Source organism: Ranitomeya variabilis, chromosome 3 (assembly GCF_051348905.1).
Source record: "Ranitomeya variabilis isolate aRanVar5 chromosome 3, aRanVar5.hap1, whole genome shotgun sequence".
Taxonomy (NCBI): domain Eukaryota; kingdom Metazoa; phylum Chordata; class Amphibia; order Anura; family Dendrobatidae; genus Ranitomeya; species Ranitomeya variabilis.
Window position 1 is genome coordinate 397,277,634 of NC_135234.1, and position 22,352 is coordinate 397,299,985.

At 43.0% G+C, this 22,352-nt stretch overlaps 1 protein-coding gene across 3 annotated transcripts in view; it reads right to left on the reverse strand.

Moving 5' to 3' along the window:
* Positions 1–232: 232 nt before the first annotated feature.
* Positions 233–22,352, reverse strand: part of CLIC4 (chloride intracellular channel 4) — a 180,285-nt gene continuing 158,165 nt past the window's right edge. For all 3 annotated transcript variants that reach the window (XM_077296135.1, XM_077296133.1, XM_077296134.1), the window contains exons 2-6: positions 11,386–11,495; positions 5,708–5,833; positions 5,271–5,377; positions 1,546–1,727; positions 233–1,445 (exon numbers count right to left, since the gene is read on the reverse strand). In XM_077296135.1, the coding sequence (XP_077152250.1) occupies positions 1,281–1,445; positions 1,546–1,727; positions 5,271–5,377; positions 5,708–5,833; positions 11,386–11,441 (636 nt within the window). In that variant the 5' untranslated portion in view covers positions 11,442–11,495 and the 3' untranslated portion in view covers positions 233–1,280. The remainder of the gene's footprint in view (positions 1,446–1,545; positions 1,728–5,270; positions 5,378–5,707; positions 5,834–11,385; positions 11,496–22,352) is intronic.

Here is a 22,352-nt window from a genome sequence, read left to right on the forward strand (position 1 = left end):
TAAAAACAGAAAACAGATGAGCTATTGTCCCATTTTGGAGGTGGCCACACCAGATAACTCCACTGAAATGACTGGGATTTATGGAAAGGACCAAGTGTCCCCTTAGTCCATGCAGCAGCATTTTATCACTGAGAAAGATTCAGCTTTGTACCAAGTGGGACTCAGACATATGTAAGCACTGCTATCAAAGCAGAGTGCATCTACTACATGGTCTTATTTATATCTCTTTAGATTTTTGTTTTTTCTTTGGGGTGGATACGGACTGTGTATTGGCTTAAACTCTATATGTGTGTAAGATTTTATGCAAATTGTCAGTCAGCCCAATCAAGTCAAAGCCTAGGCAGTTTTGGCCAACTGACTGTTGTAGTAGTGTTTAACGAGCCATAGAGGGCAGGAATAAAACATACCAAAATTGATTTTCCATTTTCCACTATTTTTTTCTTCTCCAAAACGTTATGCGGAGACTAACCATTTTCTTAAAATTACCATGTCACAAACATCTAGTGGCTAGGCTGCCAATTTTAGCAGGAAATGGGACTAGTATTTGGTGACGGCACCTAAATACCCACTCTGAAAGATCATTTCCATAGTACTGACCTTACTTTAGAAGCTCCGTAACATTCAGGAGATACAGTATTCCCTGCAAGAACCTATTAAGAAAATGGATCTTTTGTCTCTGAGAAAACTCCGGGTCATAAATATTATTGTTCTTCATTATGAAGGCCCTAGTTACGACACACTTAATTTTGTAACCTGTACAATATAATATTTTTTTCTGCTCTTAAAGGGCTAAATATATTCTAGATATATAAAATGCAAATCTCTTGCTTTACAGATTATTATGTCACAATGGCACATTTTTACTATTAAAGGGTGTCGAGATGAAATCTAGTATGGCACAGTAGCTAATCTATGTGGATAGTTATGACTGAGGGTTAGAAGATAGATACCTAACTTTTCTAGGTCAATGTTTTCAATTAAAATATTTTTTGTAATAGTGTATGGGATTGCAATACTGTACTTGGCAACCAGTATTTATATATGTAACCTACTCCGATCACAAGAAATACGTCTCGTACTAAAAAGGGACTTAAATTATAAAATTAGAAAGGAGGGGCTTACTCTGCATACTTTAGGCCTTGTTTTGCACTGTGTTAAATATCAGAAAACAAAATGATGTTTTTGGGGAGAAAATAAGAAAAAAAACACAACATTTTGCCAATGAAAATCCCCAGAGATCTTTTTGTGGATTAAGGCCCTGACTGGTTACAAAGCACAGTTCACTTGGTGAGCCTTTTGGCTACGTCTGCATATGCTACTTCTATCTCTCGGTCACATGGACAAGTGTTGATGAATTCGTCCCTGCTGTATGCATTACTCAGATATCTCCAGATCCCAGTCATCGATTTTGGGATATTGAAGTTTCTGTATTTTTTTGTCACCACCTGTAAAATTAAAATATATAGCAAAGGTTAGCTGGCTAGTTACCAAAAATCAGTAGTTTCCCACACCATGCTAAGCAACGCTTTTCTATTTTTTTTGTACCTTTACTATATGAAGCTTTGGCAAAAGATTACAATCAGCTAGAGTCATATCATCCCCATCTAAGAATTTCCTGTTGGAAACTGTATCATCATCAATACTATTCTCATCGATTTCATCAGGTAAGGGCGAGTTCAGGTAGTCATCAAGCTTCTGCAACGTCTTCAGTAATCCTCTTTCTAGTGCTAAAAAAAAAAAAAAAAGCGCAATGAAACTAGAAGTTTTCCTTAAAAAAAAGGAAAGACATTAGTGGTCTCATACTCATCTTAAAGTGGTTACGGTATTTATATTGATGACCTATTCTTATATCCTTATACTAATATAAGACTGACAGTATCAGACTCCGCATTCCTCTTGATCAAGTGTAATCAGCTCCGGCAGTGGCCGAAAGTAAACCGTGTACAGAACGGAGCACCGAAGCTCTGTATATCATGTAGTGGTCGCTCACAGGTAATGCAGCACATATTCAATAATTGTAGCTGATTGACAGGTCTCGGCAATGACCACATATAGCCCCTGTTGGAGTGGAGAATAGCTCAATGTTTGGGGTGCAGAGTCTTGGACACCACTGATCTGATGATGACTTCATCCAAAATAGGTGATTAATATAAAAGACAACCACTTGAAAGTGTTCTTCCCATCTCTGCCTTTTATAACTGAGAGGTTAGTAACTAATTCTATTTCTCGGCCACCAGAGATGGGCTTACAAAAAATAGCCAAGGGCGGCTGTACTACAAGGTTTCCGTAATTCTTATAGAAATGAAAGAGTTATAAACGCAGTGTAGCAGAGCGAGCTATACTGCTGGTGTACCTCCCAGGTTGCAAAAACAACAGAGCTCACTGTAATAAGTGGTTTCCATAACTCCCATTCATTTCTATGGCAGTTATGAAAACAGAGTGGTGCAATTGTGCTCGACTGTTTTTTCAAATCTGCCTCAGGTGGCCGGGATCTTACACCCACCTGGGCTACGAAAATCTGAGATGAAAATAACCCTTTAAGGCTATGTTCATAAGTGGTGTTTTTGCAGCGCTTTTTTTCTGCAGAAAAGAAGCTGCATTTTACTGTATTTCAGAAATCTCATGCACATGCAGTTTTTTTTCCCGACTGAATTTGAGTACTACAGCGTGTGAATTATTTCACTGTTTTTGCAGTATTTATTTCAACCATAAAAAAAAATACGTGTAAACGCTGGAAAAAAAAATGCAGCATATCATTTGTGTTGCGTTTTCTATTAACCCCTTTCTGACCTCGGAAGGGATAGTACGTCCGAGGTCAGATCCCCCGCTTTAATGCAGGGCTCCGGCGGTGAGCCCGCATCAAAGCCGGGACATGTCAGCTGTTTTGAACAGCTGACATGTGCCCGCAATAGCGGCGGGTGAAATCGCGATTCACCCGCCGCTATTAACTAGTTAAATGCCGCTGTCAAACACAGACAGCGGCATTTAACCGGCGCTTCCGGACGGAAATAAGCGCATCGCTGACCCCCGTCACATGATCGGGGGGTCAGCGATGCTTCTGAATAGTAACCATAGAGGTCCTTGAGACCTCTATGGTTACTGATCCCCGGTAGCTGTGAGCGCCACCCCGTGGTCGGCGCTCATAGCACACCTGCATTTCAGCTACATAGCAGTGATCTGATGATCGCTGCTATGTAGCAGAGCCGATCGTGTTGTGCCTGCTTCTAGCCTCCTATGGAGTCTATTGAAGCATGGCAAAAGTAAAAAAAAAAAAAAAAAAAAGAGTAAAAAAAAAAAAAAAGAGTAAAAAAAAAAAAAAAGTGAAAAAATAAATAAATAAAAGTTTAAATCACCCCCCTTTTGCCCCATTCAAAATAAATCAATTAAAAAAAAAAAAATCAAACCTACACATATTTGGTATCGCCACGTTCAGAATCGCCCGATCTATCAATAAAAAAAAAGTATTAACCTGATCGCTATTAAAAACGCCAGCTCGTCACGCAAAAAATAAGCCCTCAACCGACCCCTGATTATGAAAAATGGAGACGCTACGTGTATCGGAAAATGGCGCAATTTGTTGGTTTTTTTTTAAGCAAAGTTTGGAATTTTTTTTCACCACTTAGATAAAAAATAACCTACTCATGTTAGCTGTCTATGAACTCATACTGACCTGGAGAATCATAATAGCAGGTCAGTTTTAGCATTTAGTGAACCTAGCAAAAAAGCCAAACAAAAATCAATTGGGGACTGCACTTTTTTTGCAATTTCGCCGCACTTGGAATTTTTTTTCCCGTTTTGTAGTACACGACATGCCAAAACCAATGATGTCGTTCAAAAGTACAAGTCGTCCCGCAAAAAATAAGCCCTCACATGGCCATATTGACGGAAAAATAAAAAAGTTATGGCTCTGGGAAGGAGGGGAGCGAAAAACGAACACGGAAAATCCCAAGGTCATGAAGGGGTTAATAAAACAAACTTGGTCATTCTTCACAGTGAACTTCATTAAGACACGTAAACTACAGTCACAGGACAGCAGAGGGCAGTGTGACAATGTGAACGTCTGCACTTAGCTAACATAAAATAGCCATTCCCTAGAATACCTATCAAGCCACATTCACTACTGCAGTTTTGTATGTAACTTATCTGGAAAAAAAAATGAAAACTGTGGCTGTTCTCTCTTCCTCCAGATGTCTAATGGCGAGGAAAGTGAAGTGGCCGCCTTTTGGAGAACCAGTGCCGACACTGGTTCAAACAAACTGTGATTTACTCACCATCCCCGGGTCCGGAACTGAATCTCCACTGCTTCTACTTTAGGTGTTTGCCACAGACAAGGCTCCAGCCTATAACTGAGGTCAGCACAACTTGACAGCACAAGCTGTTGAGCTCACTGATTGGGTGCAAGCTCTGTCCATGCCGCAGACAATAAACACAGGGAACAGTGGCAGAGACTAAGCACAGAATACGAAGAGGGTGAGTAAAGCAGTATTGATTTGGTTTAAACAACCCTGTAAAGGGAACCTGTCAGGTCTGATAACACTGTTAATCTGTAGGTTAACAGCGTTACGGAGGTGCCCGGCTACAGCATGGAAAGTTCGACGCCTAGGAGAAAATGAACCATTTCTCTTGGGTGCCTCTGGCTTTCAGTCATGCAAGCACACCCCGGTATTGACTGACAGCCGGCTTTGGAGTGGATCAGTGCAAATACACTGTATAACAAATATTCTGGGCTCTGGGAAGAGCATCTGAACCAAATGCTGGCACTATACATTAGATCAGTGTGTGTTTCCTAAATTCCACTCCTCACAGCCCACCAATAGATCATGTTTTCAGGATTTCCTTAGCCTTGCACAGGTGAAAGAACGCGTGGCAATTTTTGACGCCTAATAATAATTTCATCACTTGTGCAATACTAAGGAAATCCTGAAAACATGATCTGTCAGGGAACTGTGAGAACAGAAATTTGCACAAAAAAAAAATCATTAGATAAATGTCTGAACTTTCCCCCTGCAACCAGCTAAAGGAGCCAATCGTGTAATATATACGGGGGCATTGGATTGCAACATGCCTCATTATTTGTTCCCCAGAGTATAAGATGCTGATTGACTTCTCCAGTACTGGCTTATTTTCCTCTCCCTACTAAAATAAATACGAGTGTCCGCCTGACTCGAAGTTGGGGGGAGATAGATTTTGGCCACACAGCAATCATTGGCAGCCATTCCATGTGTGTAGTAAGCTGCATAGTAAATAAACAATCTGTGTGGTTGGATTACCTTCATTGGCATCTGGCCGGGAGTTCTTGATATATGCAGAAAACTTGGCAAATATGTCCATGCCAGCTGTGTTCGATTCTGGGTGTCGTGCTGCCAGCTTACGGTACCTAAAATAATGAAATGCTTTTTTAAAACCATGTTAATATTTGATCAGCTAGTGCAACCATCATTTATGCCATGAGGGACTGTTCGCACAATAGCCATAAGGCCTAATGGAAGTGTAATGCAAGTCTGTCTTGTACCTTACAATGTGAAGGCTTCGGATTTACTACAGGACAGTGTACTGGGTCTCTTATTTCCATGACTCAGTTTTAGGTCAGATCAGGTCACATAGAGGTGTCAGTTGACAGGTGACTAATGTCACTGAGCTCATTTTACCAGTCAATCATTGTAGTCAGACCTGACTACCAAATCTCAAACGTTGAACCATCACTTACTTTGGAGGGCAGAGTACTTCTTCCAGGAACTCCTCAATCTTATTCACATCAGTCTTTACTTCATGGTTGTAGGTTATAAATGGAGGATGGGTTCCGGGTGCAAGATTTTGTAAATCTGCTGGTTTTCTACACAAAAAAATAAAAAACAAACAAAAAACACTGAGCCAATTCATTATAAGGTAATGTCAACCCATAGTGTTCATAAAATAATATCTCCACACTTTGTAACACGAGCCCAAGTTACAGTATGTTATGTAGTGCAGGGACGGATGGGGGGGATGATGAAAGTTCTCAAGCCCATGATTCAAGTACGCACCAAACCCCTGCCTCCTGACTTCAAGCCGTTTAGCCTGAATTGTGCACTCTCCAATGCTGCTACAGCTCCTCTCCAGCTGGTTGGATCAAGCACACCGGCCAGCTTCAGAGCAGCTCTTCCAAGATCTACAGCATAGAGCTTGCCAGCACTGTACTTCTTGCCTAAAAGTCCGGTCACTGCTGACAGACTGCAGAGGTAATGAACAATACACAGTAGGCCGGTGTCACACTTGTGAGTGTAATGCGAGAAACTCGCGCAAGTCTCTCACATCAATACCCGGCACTGCTGCTGGCATTCGGGACCGGACGTGCGGCTGCATGTATTTCTATGCAGTTGAACACTCCGGTCCCGAGTGCCGGCGGCAGTGCCGGGTATTGGTGCGAGTTTCTTGCATTTCACTCGCAAGTGTGATCCCGGCCGTATTGTTAAAAACCCCTCTGTTTTTATGAATGGAAAGATATGTAATAAAAAGTAAATAGCAAGCATGCTTGCTTTCACAAGCACTTTGCAGCTTTACACACATGATGTTGAGAAGACCTGCAAGGATAAAGTGGAGGATCATAGTTTATTACTTAAGGCGCAAATCGTATTTTTACATTTTGCCATAAATCTGAGTTAATTAAAAGGAAGTGTCTACTTTTACAGTGACCTTTTCAGAAGAGCCAATCACTTTTCTAGTAGCATGTTTTCCACCATCATCACAGCAGTGGGGCAGAAATGAGGACAGTACTGTAAGCGTCATCTAAACCTCAATGGTTTCTGCCGAACCTGAAAATGTCCGAAAAAGTGCAGTTCAATGAGCTGATCCTAAAGTCGTATTAGGGGATTTTCTGCAATTAAAATTCATGGCTTTGCTCAAAACAACTACAGGAAACCACTAAGTTGCCAAAGTGTGTTTCTGGCATCCCCTTATACACTCATAACCCAAATTCCTTTCCTCTTAAACACTTGCACTTCAGCAGGCTAAAGTCTAATTATGGTCAGTGTTGTTTCTATGTGAAACCAAAGGGCAACATCATCTTAAGTGGTAAATACGGTATTTGCTTGTAAAAACTGTGGAAGTAAATGATTATTTTACTTATGGAGAAGGATATTATTACTTGTAAGAACAAGTGCAAAAGTGAAGGAGCCGATATCTATGCTGTAGTACAGACTCCCTCAAGTTTGTCAGTAGCTTCAAGTCACAGCCATTTTCTTCAGACAGCACTGTGAACGGCCTCTGCAGTCACATTCCATTGTCTATGTATGACATACAGATACATGTATCCAGTTACTGGTCCCATATCATTATACACATGGACAGGTTACATTATCCAATTGTATACTGTGCGTATTTTGTTTTTGTAGGAATGTCTGGATTATTACTATATACCTATGACTTCAAATTCCTCCACTCTATGATGCATATATAGCAATCAAGACCCGGGCAAGTCTGAATCCAAAAACTCAGGCTGATCTCACACATTTGTGCCAATTCTGCAGGATCCAGGTGATACACAGAGCCACACTCAGATCACCAATAATTACAGTTCAGCACTATAACTACACTGATCAAGCAAGCAACAGCTAATGGTACGTTCACATTTGCGTTGTGCGCCGCAGCGTCGGCGCCACAACGCACAACGCAAACCAAAACGCAGCACAACGCTGCGTTTTGCGCCGCATGCGTCCTTTTTTTCATTGATTTTTGACGCAGCAAAAATGCAACTTGCTGAGTCCTCTGCGCCCAGACGCGGGCGCCGCAGGGACGCATGTGGCGCAAAACGCAAGTGCGACGCATGTCCATGCGCCCCCATGTTAAATATAGGGGCGCATGACGCATGCGGCGACGCTGCGGCGCACACCGCAAATGTGAACGTAGGGTAACCTCTGACCGTGGCATCTACGTGGTCAGGTAGTGGGAGTATGCTCCTCTGCCTGTCCATCACCGAGGCTGGGTCTAACCAGATACCTGTAATGGTGCGACACACATGCTACCTGACATTGCTTTGTGGTCGAATCTCAAAAGCCATTGCAGAAACATGTAGCATTCATGGTGCACATTTATTTGTGGTAACCCTTTAAGTATAGAGGCACAGTACTTTCTTATACAAACAGTTAAAGGGAATCTGTCAGCAAGTTTTTGCTATGTAATCCGAGAGCTTAATGGTGTAGGGCTGAGACCCTAATTACTGCAATGTGTCACTTACTGAGCTGTGTCTTTTTGTTTCAATAAAATCTGTGTTTTATCAGCCGATTATCATTACAGGGTTAGGCGACTCCTGCCTCCTAGTCCAACCACTTCCCAGCACTGATTAGAAGCTTTCTATCACTATACACAGAAACCTGCTAATCAGTGGTGTGGGCGAGGTTACACAGGGCATGGCATTCTGAGCTCTGCTCTATCTACAACAGAGAAAACTGTCATTTATCATAACTACAGTAAACTAAAGGACACATCAGGGTCTCTGTCCCTACATCATGCTGCTGTCATCTTACATATCAATAACGCTGACAGATTCCCTTTAAATATGCAGACTTATACCACCCAGGCGGAGGCCAATGGACACAGTTGTGACCTCTGTCTCAGGAATGCAGGCATATGGCAACATTAAAGTATATACCAGGGGATTTTCTTGTCATATAGCTAAGATCACAAACACAGTGAATGCACAGCTTAATAGAAACATATTAGTAAATGGACTGGTGCAGAATATTGAATTGATGTACAATTAGTTGGAAGCGAGTATTTGGCCTTTCGTAAATTCATGTGTCTTGTTCAGCACCTACCTTCAATAATAAATATCTGAAATCTTGGGCCAGATGTGGAGTATATACGGTATTATATATACTGTATTTTTAGGAAGCGTTGAGGACTAAAGCAAGTCTTTCAAAAGCACATTAGTCCGAATACAGATGCAGGGATGTGCGTATAGACAGTAGAAATCCCCCCAAATATCTGGCTCACCATTACATAATCCCAATAGGCATCTCCCAGAATCCTTAGTAGGGTCTGCTGCACACAACAAGAGGCTGTGTGTAAAGCCCTGACGGAAGAACGGAGCACAGGCGCTATGAAGTGGACTCATTCACCCTGTCCATCTCATTTTCAGCTTAACATATAACAAGATTTCCTGTTTCTGGCCCTATTTTTAGAGTAACTATTTTCTTTTACAGTGAGCAATGGCTTTCAGGCAATTCATCCAGTGAATTATAGAAGCCAACAAACTGGTTATTTTCTGACGCATAAGGGTATGTGTCCACGTTCAGGAAACGCAGCCGCAGTGTCAAAAACGCAGCGTCCAGATGTTACAGCATAGTGGAGGGGATTTAATGAAATCCCGTCTCCACTGTGCATTAAAAAACGCATGCGTTTGTCCCGCAAAAACGCACATGCGTTGCGTTTTTTCAGAACGCAGCATGTTGCTACAATGAGCAAAACACGCAGGAACACCGCAGGTGACCTGCCAGTGACCTCAGGTGCATTTTTGGTCAGGATTTTACCTGCATAAAATCCTGACCAAAGCCTGAAGCAATCCTGAACGTGGACACATACCCTAAAAAGGACAAAAGAAAGGGTGCAATGTAAAATCACTTTCTTTTATTACGTCTGAAGATAAAAATTGGTGATCTTGTACAAAACATTTAAAGTATTATTTTTGGATATCAAAAAAAAAAAAAAACAAGATAAAAAAAAAGGAGCCTACAGCCAACAAAGAGACAGAGAGCTTGATTTGTCAAAGCTTCCACCCCGCCAGTGTGGCACAAAAAGCTTTAAATCGTCGTACAGTTCTTGCGCAATTGTGAGGCTGTGCTGAAATGTTGCAACTTTTGTAGTTCTCACACCATTTTCCCCAAGTCCCCGCAAAATGAGAAGGTTCGGAGAGGATGGGGGCATGTTAGTCGACCCCCTTCAAATTCAGGACGAGCACTGGCGTTCACTATGCCACAAATAGGGAATGGAGTAGGATTTCTGACGAGGCACACACAAAGGTGTACTCCACTCGCCTGGCGCTCCCGATTTGTGAAGAAGACGTGTCTTAATACAGCTAGACGTATTCATCTACTCACTGTTTACATAGCTGATGATGGGTGCTCTATTCTTGCGAGGCATAGTTATGGTTACATGTTCAATACATGCGACCGGACTGCGCAAGCACTGAACTCCATCCTCTGCGTGACGACACATCGTGGCGGATATGCGCCCAAACACACGTACGGCTAATCACCTTAATTACAACGCCACTAAATGTAGCCTATGGTAGCGCTATATTACCTCCCGAAGAAGCTGCAGAGGTGGTGAAACGCGCGTCGAGGTTCGTCCTAGCAAACCATATACCCCGTTTACTATGGCTACAGGTACTGATCTAATATGATTTGTGAACATATGTTTTCATGAGCCCTGGTTTACGACTCCATATACCCTAGTGTCCCACTGTGATACTATGACCTAACTTGATAGCCTACCTATCATAATACTAGTGACCCTATTTATTAGATTATCCTATTATAAGCTTTTTAGGTTGTCTCTGGCATTATTTATATTAGGAGTGTCTCTTGCATATCGGGACCACAGTAATTTTGACACCTGATATAAAGATTCATTTAGATATATTACTTTCGGACATATAATCTATCATATATATATTTTCTAACATTTAGTATCGATGCGTGCAATTGATGTTGCTCAGTCATTTATTGGGGTCTTCGTCTGCTTTTTAGTCTTCTGTTTTCATGTCCCACTATTATTGTACTTCTGTGTCTTAATTGATATTTTATTATCTTCCATAATTGACTTCAATAAAATTTGTTATATTATAACAAACTCTAGTGCCACCTATTGGAAGTAGCAATCCTAACAGTCAATGTTGACCCTTAAACAAGCCTTGTCACATGACTTCGGATAAAAGCCAAACGAGGATCTCAATTTGCAGACAGTGTGTTTCGGGGTACTGCCCCTCGTCAGTGCAAAGTGGAGATCTGGTTTGGCTGATTGAGAGGCGTCTGACCAGGATCCAAGAAGTATCGTTTCTCTTTGAGGAGAGTGACCTGATAAGCATGTCAAGGTGAGGAGACTTAAAGCCGCAATGCTCCTCTGGGAAATATGCAAATTGTCCCTTCAGAGAGGAAGAGGACTAGAACTCTAGTGCCACCTATTGAAAGTAGCAATCCTAACAGTCAATGTCGACCCTTTAACGAGCCTTGTCACCCAAGGGCACAGTTACTGAAATTTTACTGTATAATGCCCGAGGATAATAAGATATACTACACACAAGACACCTACACCTTCATACTGTCAAATATAGGTTTTCCAAATCCCAGAAATAAATAATTCATGACTACATTGTGTACGGTTGCTTTACTTCTGACAGTTCTCTCTTACCTCTTTAAGTCAACTGTGGTCACATTGAACACGACTCCTTTCAGCCACAAGATCATAAAAAGTCTTTGTGAGAAAGGGCAATTCCCGATGCTCTCGCCATCAATGCCAGCCTGGAAAAATATCAAAAACTCAGTTAACTAAAGTATAGTGCAAGTGGTCTGTATACACTAATAAGATTCAGCCCATCAGTAAATAGTTTAGATTAAAATATTGGTGGGAGCATAAGTGGATCTAACCAGGATATCTTTATCTGCTTCAAGGACACTTCAACATTTACAATCTGAAACCGCTAATAAACCGTACAACATGCATTGTTTATAATCTCATTATTATGATGCTGTTTTGCACACTTACTGCATCCACATTGGGTTAAGCACCCCTTTGACTCCAAATTGATTCTTCAGCAGGACAACAACCCAAAACATACAGTCAATGTAAGAACTAGCTTTAGCATAAGGAAGAACAAAGGAGTCCTAGAAGTGATGACATGGCCCCCCACAGAGCCCTGAGCTGCTCATTGTAAGTGTGGGATTACATGAAGAGAGAAAGATTCGTACAAGGCTGCATCCAAGATCTGTGGTTAGTTCCATGAGATGTTTGGAACAACCTACCTGGTGATTTCCTTAAAAACGTGTGTGCAAGTGTACCTAGAATTGATTTGATGCGATATTGATGACAGTTTTCACACTAAAGATTCAATTTATATTTCTCATTGTGATTCACTTTGCATTTTGCTAATTGATAAACTATTAAGGCTTCTATTTTTTATAGTATTGATTCTTTGCAGCATGTTTTCTAAACTTGCCTAAAGTGTTGTACAGTACTGTACATTATATTTATCTAACCATCTATAGCCCCTTACACATAGACTAATGTGTGACAAACCCACCGATAACAGATTCGTTCAGAAGTCTTATGTGTATGAGAGCCCCAAACTATTTATTGTCGGGGAGTTAGGACTATGGAATGACTAATTTTGGACTGCCGATCCATTATGCCACTGCGATACAGGTATGGTAGGGGCTCTCCCATAGAGATCAGGGAAGTACCGGCCAAGTGAACACCCCTATCTATGGGAGAGAAAACTGGAATAGCAGCCAAAAAAGGGTACATACACATGGTTATGTGAATGGGGGCTTCAATATGTAAATGTAAATATATATGCATACATACAGTACATGCCACATATACACATGCACATAATACATACATACATACACACACTGCACAAATAGGTTTAAAAATATTTGGACAGTGAAAAGTTTTTACATTTTAGCGGTTTACCAAAGCATAATCAAGATACCGTTATATAATCAACATGGGCTTAAAAAGCAGACTCCGCTTTAATTTCAGGTTATTCACATCCTAATTGGGAGTAAAGGCCCCGTCACACATAGCGATTTACCAACGATCACGACCAGCGATACGACCTGGCCGTGATCGTTGGTAAGTCGTTGTGTGGTCGCTGGGGAGATGTCACACAGACAGCTCTCTCCAGCGACCAACGATCAGGGGAACGACTTCGGCATCGTTGAAACTGTCTTCAACGATGCCGAAGTCCCCCTGCAGCACCCGGGTAAACATCGGGTTACTAAGTGCAGGGCCGCGCTTAGTAACCCGATGTTTACCCTGGTTACCAAAAAAAACAAACAGTACATACTCACCATCTGATGTCCGTCAGGTCCCTTGCCGTCTGCTTCCTGCTCTGAGTGCCGCCGTACAGTGAGAGCAGAGCACAGCAGTGACGTCATCGCTGCGCTCTGCTCTCACTGTACGGCGGCACTCAGTCAGAGCAGGAAGCAGACGGCAAGGGACCTGACGGACATCAGATGGTGAGTATGTACTGTTTGTTTTTTTTTTACATTTACGCTGGTAACCAGTGTAAACATCGGGTTACTAAGCGCGGCCCTGCTCTTAGTAACGCGATGTTTACCCTGGTTACCAGTGAAGACATCGCTGGATCGGTGTCACACACACCGATTCAGCGATGTCAGCGGGACCTCAACGACCAAAAAAAGGTCCAGGCCATTCCGACACGACCAGCGATCTCGCAGCAGGGGCCTGGTCGCTGGTACGTGTCACACATAGCGAGATCGCTACTGAGGTCGCTGTTGCGTCACAAAACTTGTGACTCAGCAGCGATCTCGCTAGCGACCTCGCTATGTGTGACGGGGCCTTAAGGGTTTAGGAATTACAGCTCTTTAATTTGTAGCTGCCTCTTTTTACCCCTTAACCGCCAGGGTAATTTTCCATTTTTATTTCCCCTTCTTCCAAGAGCCATAACTTGTTTATTTTTCAGTCCACATAGCCGTAACAGGGCTTGATTTTTGCGGGGCAAGTTGTACTCATATGATGCACTAGAAAGCAGGAAATAAATTCCAAACGAGTTCAAAATTGCAAAAAAACCCACAGTTTATTATTTAACCCCTTAACCCCAAAGGGTGGTTTGCACATTAATGACGTGGCCAATTTTTACAATTCTGACCACTGTCCCTTTATGAGGTTTTAACTCTGGAATGCTTCAACGGATCCCAGTGATTCTCACACTGTTTTCTCGTGACATATTGTACTTCATGGTAGTGGTAAAATTTCTTTGATTTTACCTGCGTTTATTTGTGAAAAAAAATGGGAATTTGGCGAAAATTTAGCAAATTTTCCAACTTTGAATTTTTATGCCCTTAAATCACAGAGATGTCACACAAAATACTTAATAAGTAACATTTCCCATGTCTACTTTACATCAGCACAATTTTGGAACCAACATTTTTTTTGTTAGGGAGTTATAAGGGTTAAAAGTTGACCGGCAATTTCTCATTTTTACAACACCATTTTTTTTTTTAGGGACTACATCTCATTTGAAGTCACTTTGAGGGGTCTATATGATAGAAAATAACCAAGTGTGACACCATTCTAAAAACTGCACCCCTCAAGGTGCTCAAAACCACATTCAAGAAGTTTATTTAACCCTTCAGGTGTTTCACAGGAATTTTGGAAATGTTTAAAAAAAAAAAATGAACATTTAACTTTTTTTTTCACAAAAAATTTACTTCAGCTCCAATTTGTTTTATTTTACCAAGGGTAACAGGAGAAATTGGACCCCAAAAGTTGTTGTAAAATTTGTCCTAAGTACGCTGATACCCCATATGTGGGGGGTAAACCACTGTTTGGGCGAATGGCAGAGCTCATAAGGGAAGGAGCGCCATTTGACTTTTCAATGCAAAATTGACTGGAATTGAGATGGGACGCCATGTCACGTTTGGAGAGACCCTGATGTGCCTAAACATTGAAACCCCCCACAAGTGACACCATTTTGGAAAGTAGACCCCCTAAGGAACTTATCTTGATGTGTTGTGAGAACTCTGAACCTCCCAAGTGTTTCACTAGAGTTTATAACGCAGAGCCGTGAAAATAAAAAATCATTTTTTCCACACATTTTTTAGCCCCCAGTTTTGTAATTTCCCAAGGTTAACAGGAGAAATTGGACCCCAAAAGTTGTTGTCCAATTTGTCCCGAGTACGCTGATACCCCATATGTGGGGGGGAACCACCGTTTGGGCGCATGGCAGAGCTTGGAAGGGAAGGAGCGCCGTTTGGAATGCAGACTTAGATGGATTGCTCTGCAGGCGTCACGTTGCATTTGCAGAGCCCCTGATGTACCTAAACAGTAGAAACCCCCCACAAGTGACCCCATATTATTGGAAACTTATCTAGATGTATTGTGAGAATTTTGAACCCCCAAGTGTTTCACTACAGTTTATAACACAGAGCCGTGAAAATAAAAAATCCTTTTTTTTTTCCACAAAAATTATTTTTTAGCCCCCAATTTCGTATTTTCCCAAGGGTAACAGGAGAAATTGGACCCCAAAAGTTGTTGTCCAATTTGTCCTGAGTACATATATATACGTAATCGACAAGCACCAATATATCCTGTGGCTGAGGGTAAAGATCCCTCCCTGAACACCCCAAGGGTGCCCAATCAAAAGAACAACTCCGATTATATAGAACCAAAAAAGAAGAAAGGAGTATAAATGTCCCAAACACCATATTTAAAAACCAATTATAAACTTTATTGCACAGACTAAATAGTAAACAAATCCATAACAATCATATGTATATATGCAGTAAGCAATATATACCAACACAGAGGTATCAAAGCGAAAACACGGTAGCCAGGTTATAAGTGGGTCCCAAAATTCATCCCCAGGGTAAGCAGCAAGTATATATATACACAAATAGTAGCATATAAAACCCAAAATTGAATTGTACACCATACAGTCCCCATGTAACAAGAAAGGGTCCAAAAAATGCCGCTGTTAGATCAATATGATTGCACACTTACCCATGCTAAATAGAGAGGGGAGAGACCCACACTTCACCCGGCGACCCCGGATGCGCGTTTCGCAGTGTAGCTTTATCAACAGGGTTGAGCATGGGTAAGTGTGCAATCTTATTGATCTAATAAGCCCCCTCCCTGCACGATGCTTCTTATGCCGCCGGAACGCTGCAATTATCTTTGATCGCAGTGTGCCGGGGTTAATGTGCCAGGAGCGGTCCGTGACCGCTCCTGGCACATAGTGCCGGATGTCAGCTGCGAGTCTGCTGACACCCAGCCGAGCTCTCCCCGTGAGCGCGGCCGATCCACTATGACGTATTATCCCGTCACTGGGAATTAAGTCCCAGGTCACCTCGACGGGATAGTATGTCATATGGCATAAAGGGGTTAAGTGGTGATTTTTTTTAAAAAAAATTTGCATAAATTTTTTTTCTTGCTTTAGTCATTTTCCAAAGCCTGTAATGCTTTCATTTTTCAGGATATGGCGCTGTATGAGGGCTTTCTTTTGTGACCTAAGCTAAATTTTTACTGATGCCATTTTTGGTTAGATATGATATTTTCATCGTGTCTTACTGCAGTGTTGCAGTAGCCAAAAAAACACCTCTTAGGCTACGTTCACATTTGCGTTGTGCGCCGCTGCGTCGGCGACGCAACGCACAACGCAAACAAAAACGCAACAAAACGCACGCTAAAACGCTGCGTTTTGCGACGCATGCGTCCTTTTTCGCCGAAAGTTGGACGCAAAAAAAATGCAACTTGCTGCGTTCTCTGCGCCCAACGCTTGCGGCCAAAAAAACGCATGCGTCGCAAAACGCAGCACAACGCATGTCCATGCGCCCCCATGTTAAATATAGGGGCGCAGGACGCATGCGGCGACCGACGCTGCGGCGCCGAACGCTAATGTGAACGTAGACTTACCGGTCACATTGTGATAGATTGGAATTTCACAAATACAGTAGTGGCAAAATATGTTTTTTCTTGGTTTTCTTTTTAATAAATAGGGGAGTGATTTGAACTCGTGTTTATTTTTTTCATGTTAAAAAACATTTTTTTTTTGTATTTAACCCCTTCATGACCTTGCCGTTTTTTGCAATTCTGACCAGTGTCCCTTTATGAGGTAATAACTCAGGAACGCTTCAACGGATCCTAGCGATTCTGAGATTGTTTTTTTGTGACATATTGGGCTTCAGGTTAGTGGTAAATTTAGGTCGATAATTTCTGAGTTTATTTGTGAAAAAAACGGAAATTTGGCAAAAATTTTGAAAATTGCGCAATTTTCACATTTTGAATTTTGATTCTGTTAAACCAGAGAGTTATGTGACACAAAATAGTTAATAAATAACATTTCCCACATGTCTACTTTACATCAGCACAATTTTGGAAGCAATTTTTTTTTTTGCTAGGAAGTTATAAGGGTTAAAATTTGACCAGTGATTTCTCATTTTTACAACAAAATTTACAAAACCATTTTTTTTAGGGACCACCTCACATTTGAAGTCAGTTTGAGGGTTCTATATGGCTGAAAATACCCAAAAGTGACACCATTTTAAAAACTGCACCCCTCAAGGTGCTCAAAACCACATTCAAGAAGTTTATTAACCCTTCAGGTGTTTCACAGCAGCAGAAGCAACATGGAAGGAAAAAATGAACATTTAACTTTTTAGTCACAAAAATGATCTTTTAGCAACAATTTTTTATTTTCCCAAGGGTAAAAGGAGAAACTGGACCATGGACGTTGTTGTCCAATTTGTCCTGAGTACGCTGATACCTCATATGTGGGGGTAAACCACTGTTTGGGCGCACGGCAGGGCTCGGAAGGGAAGGAGCGCCATTTGACTTTTTGAATGAAAAATTGGCTCCAATCTTTAGCGGACACCATGTCGCGTTTGGAGAGCCCCCGTGTGCCTAAACATTGGAGCTCCCCCACAAGTGACCACATTTTGGAAACTAGACCCCCCAAGGAACTTATCTAGAAGCATAGTGATCACTTTAAACCCCCAGGTGCTTCACAAATTGATCCGTAAAAATGAAAAAGTACTTTTTTTTCACAAAAAAATTATTTTAGCCTCAATTTTTTCATTTTCACATGGGCAACAGGATAAAATGGATCCTAAATTTTGTTGGGCAATTTCTCCTGAGTACACCAATACCTCACATGTGGGGGTAAACCACTGTTTGGACACATGGTAAGGCTCGGAAGGGAAGGAGCGCCATTTGACTTTTTGAATGAAAAATTATCTCCATCGTTAGCGGACACCATGTCGCGTTTGGAGAGCCCCTGTGTGCCTAAACATTGGAGCTCCTCCACAAGTGACCCCATTTTGGAAACTAGACCCCCCAAGGAACTCATCTAGAGGCATAGTGAGCACTTTAAACCCCCAGGTGCTTCACAAATTGATCCGCAAAAATGAAAAAGTACTTTTTTTTCACACAAAATTTCTTTTAGCCTCAATTCTTTCATTTTCACATGGGCAACAGGATAAAATGGATCCTAAAATTTGTTGGGCAATTTCTCCTGAGTATGCCGATACCTCATATGTGGGGGTAAACCACTGTTTGGGTGCACGGCAAGGCTCGGAAAGGGGAGGCGTGCCATTTGACTTTTTGAATGGAAAATTAGCTCCAATCGTTAGCGGACACCATGTCGCGTTTGGAGAGCCCCTGTGTGCCTAAACATTGGAACTCCCCTACAAGTGACCCCATTTTGGAAACTAGACCCCCCAAGGAACTTATCTAGATGCATAGTGAGCACTTATAACCCCCAGGTGCTTCACAGAAGTTTATAACGCAGAGCCGTGAAAATAAAAAAATAATTTTTCTTTCCTCAAAAATGATTTTTAGCCCAGAATTTTTTATTTTCCCAAGGGTAATAGGAGAAATTGGACTCCAAATGTTGTTGTCCAGTTTGTCCTGAGTACGATGATACTCCATATGTGGGGGTAAACCACTGTTTGGGCGCACGGCAGGGCTCGGAAGGGAAGGCACGCCATTTGGCTTTTTGAATGGAAAATTAGCTCCAATCATTAGCGGACACCATGTCGCGTTTGGAGAGCCCCTGTGTGCCTAAACATTGGATTTCCCGCACAAGTGACCCCATTTTGGAAACTAGACCTCCCAAGGAACTAATCTAGATGTGTGGTGAGCACTTTGAACCCCCAAGTGCTTCACAGAAGTTTATAACGCAGAGCCATGAAAATAAAAAATAATTTTTCTTTTCTCAAAAATGATTTTTTAGCCCACAATTTTTTATTTTCCCAAGGGTAACAGGAGAAATTGGACCCCAAAAGTTGTTGTCCAGTTTCTCCTGAGTACGCTGATACCCCATATGTGGGGGTAAACCACTGTTTTGGCACACGTCGGGGTTCGGAAGGGAAGTAGTGACGTTTTGAAATGCAGACTTTGATGGAATGCTCTGCGGGCGTCAGGTTGCGTTTGCAGAGCCCCTGATGTGCCTAAACAGTAGGAACTCCCCACAAGTGACTCCATTTTGGAAACTAGACCCCCAAGGGAACTTATCTAGATGTGTAGTGAGCACTTTGAACCCCCAAGTGCTTCACAGAAGTTTATAACGCAGAGCCGTGAAAATAATAAATGTGTTTCCTTTCCTCCAAAAAAATTTTTAGCCCAGAATTTTTTATTTTTGCAAGAGTAACAGGAGAAATTGGACGACAAAAGTTGTTGTCCAGTTTCTCCTGAGTACGCTGATACCCCATATGTGGGGGTAAACCACTGTTTGGGCACATGCCGGGGCTCGGAAGGGAAGTAGTGACGTTTTGGAATGCAGACTTTGATGGAATGGTCTGCGGGCATCATGTTACGTTTGCAGAGCCCCTGATATGCCTAAACAGTAGAAACCCCCCACAAGTGACCCCATTTTGGAAACTAGACCCCCCAAGGAACTTATCTAGATGTGTGGTGAGCACGTTCAACCCCCAAGTGCTTCACAGAAGTTTACAACGCAGAGCCGTGAAAATAAAAAATCATTTTTCTTTCCTCAAAAAAGATGTTTTAGCAAGCAATTTTTTATTTTCACAAGGGTAACAGGAGAATTTGGACCCCAATATTTGTTGCCCAGTTTGTTGTGAGTACGCTGATACCCCATATGTGGGGGTAAACCACTGTTTGGGCACACGTCAGGGCTCGGAAGGGAAGTAGTGACATTTGAAATGCAGACTTTGATGGAATGGTCTGCGGGCGTCACATTGCATTTGCAGAGCCCCTGATGTGCCTAAACAGTAGAAACACCCCACAAGTGACCCCATTTTGGAAACTAGACCCCCGAAGGAACTTATCTAGATGTGTGGTGAGCACTTTCAACCCCCAAGTGCTTCACAGAAGTTTATAACGCAGAGCCGTGAAAATAAAAAATAATTGTTCTTTCCTCAAAAATTATGTTTTAGCAAGTAATTTTTTATTTTTGCAAGGGTAACAGGAGAAATTGGACCCCAACAGTTGTTGCCCAGTTTGTCCTGAGTACGCTGGTACCCCAAATGTGGGGGTAAACCACTGTTTGGGCGCACGTCGGGGCTTGGAAGGGCGGGAGCACCATTTGACTTTTTGAATGCAAGATTGGCTGGAATCAATGGTGGCGCCATGTTGCGTTTGGAGACCCCTGATGTGCCTAAACAGTGGAAACCCCTCAATTCTAACTTCAACACTAACCCCAACACACCCCTAATCCTAATCCCAACTGTAGCCATAACCCTAATCACAACCCTAACCCCAACACACCCCTAACCACAACCCTAACCGCAACACACCCGTAACCCTAATTCCAACCCTAATCCTATCCCTAATCCCAACCGTAACCCTAATCCCAACCCTAACCACAACTGTAACCCCAACACACCCCTAACCCTATCCGTAACCCTAACCACAAGCCTAATCTTAACCCTATTTCAAACCCTAGCCCTAATTCCAACCCTAACTCTAATTCCAACCCTAACCCTAAGGCTATGTGCCCACGTTGCGGATACGTGTGAGATTTTTCCGCACGATTTTTGAAAAATCTGCAGGTAAAAGGCACTGCGTTTTACCTGCGGATTTACAGCAGATTTCCAGTGTTTTTTTGTGCGGATTTTACCTGCGGATTCCTATTGAGGAACAGGTGTAAAACGCTGCGGAATCCGCACAAAGAATTGACATGCTGCGGAAAATACAATGCAGCGTTTCTGCACGGAATTTTCCGCACCATGGGCACAGCGGATTTGGTTTTCCTTAGGTGTACATGGTACTGTAAACCTGATGGAAAACTGCTTCGAATTCGCAGCGGCCAATCCGCTGCGGATCCGCGGCCAATCAGCTGCCAATCCGCTGCGGATCCGCGGCCAATCCGCTGCGGATCCGCGGCCGATCCGCTGCGGATCCGCTGCGGATCCGCGGCCGATCCGCTGCGGATCCGCTGCCGATCCGCGGCCGATCCGCTGCCGATCCGCGGCCGATCCGCGGCCGATCCGCGGCCGATCCGCTGCCGATCCGCGGCCGATCCGCTGCGGATCCACGGCCGATCCGCTGCGGATCCGCGGCCGATCCGCTCTGTGTGCACATGCCATAACCCTACCCCTAACCCTAACCCTACCCGTAACCCTAACCCTGCCCCTAACCCTACCCCTAGTTCTAACCCTAGTTCTAACCCTAACCCTAGTGGAAAAATAAAAAAAAATATTTTCTTTATTTTATTATTGTCCCTACCTATGGGGGTGATAAAGGGGGGGGTTTATTTATTATTTTTTTTATTTTGATCGCTGTGATAGAACCTACCACAGCGATCAAAATGTACTTGTAATGAATCTGCCGGCCGGCAGATTCGGCGGGCGCACTGAGCATGCGCCCACCATTTTGGAAGATGGCGGCGCCCAGCGAGGAGACGGACCGACACCGGGAGCCTCGGTAAGTATAAGGGGGGGGAGATTGGGGCACGGGGGGGGCGTCGGAGCACCGGGGGGTGACATAGGAGCAGGGGGGGAGCGGACAGGAGGACGGGGGAGCGGAGCACAGGACGGAGGGGACCGGACCCCATAACGGAGCACTGGGGGGGCGATCGGTGGGGTGGGGGGGTCACTTCAGGTTTTCCAGCCATGGCCGATGGTATTGCAGCATCGGCCATGGCTGGATTGTAATATTTCACCAGTTTTTTAGGTGAAATATTACAAATCGCTCTGATTGGCAGTTTCACTTTCAACAGCCAATCAGAGCGATCGTAGCCACGGGGGGGGTGAAGCCACCCCCCCTGGGCTGAAGTACCACTCCCCCTCTCCCTGCAGATCGGGTAAAATAGGAGTTAACCCCTTCACCCGATCTGTAGGGACACGATCATTCCATGACGCCACATAGGCGTCATGGGTCGGGAAGGGGTTAACATTCCCCCCTAGGAGACTTGAAACTGATCATCAGAGACTGACAATGGCATTTGACAGGTAAACCGCCACGGGCCCTGCTCCACCCACGGCTGTTAAAGGCACCTGCTGGGAAAGAGGTGGCCTTGGTGTACATGTATGTAAAAGGTCGTGAAGGATTTAAAAGGGACCAAAAGTAATTAGACAATTATCTCAAAAGCACTTTGGGTATGTGCACACGTCAGGATTTCTTCAGGAATTTTTGTGGGTTTTTTTTGCGGATTTCCCCAATAAAAACGC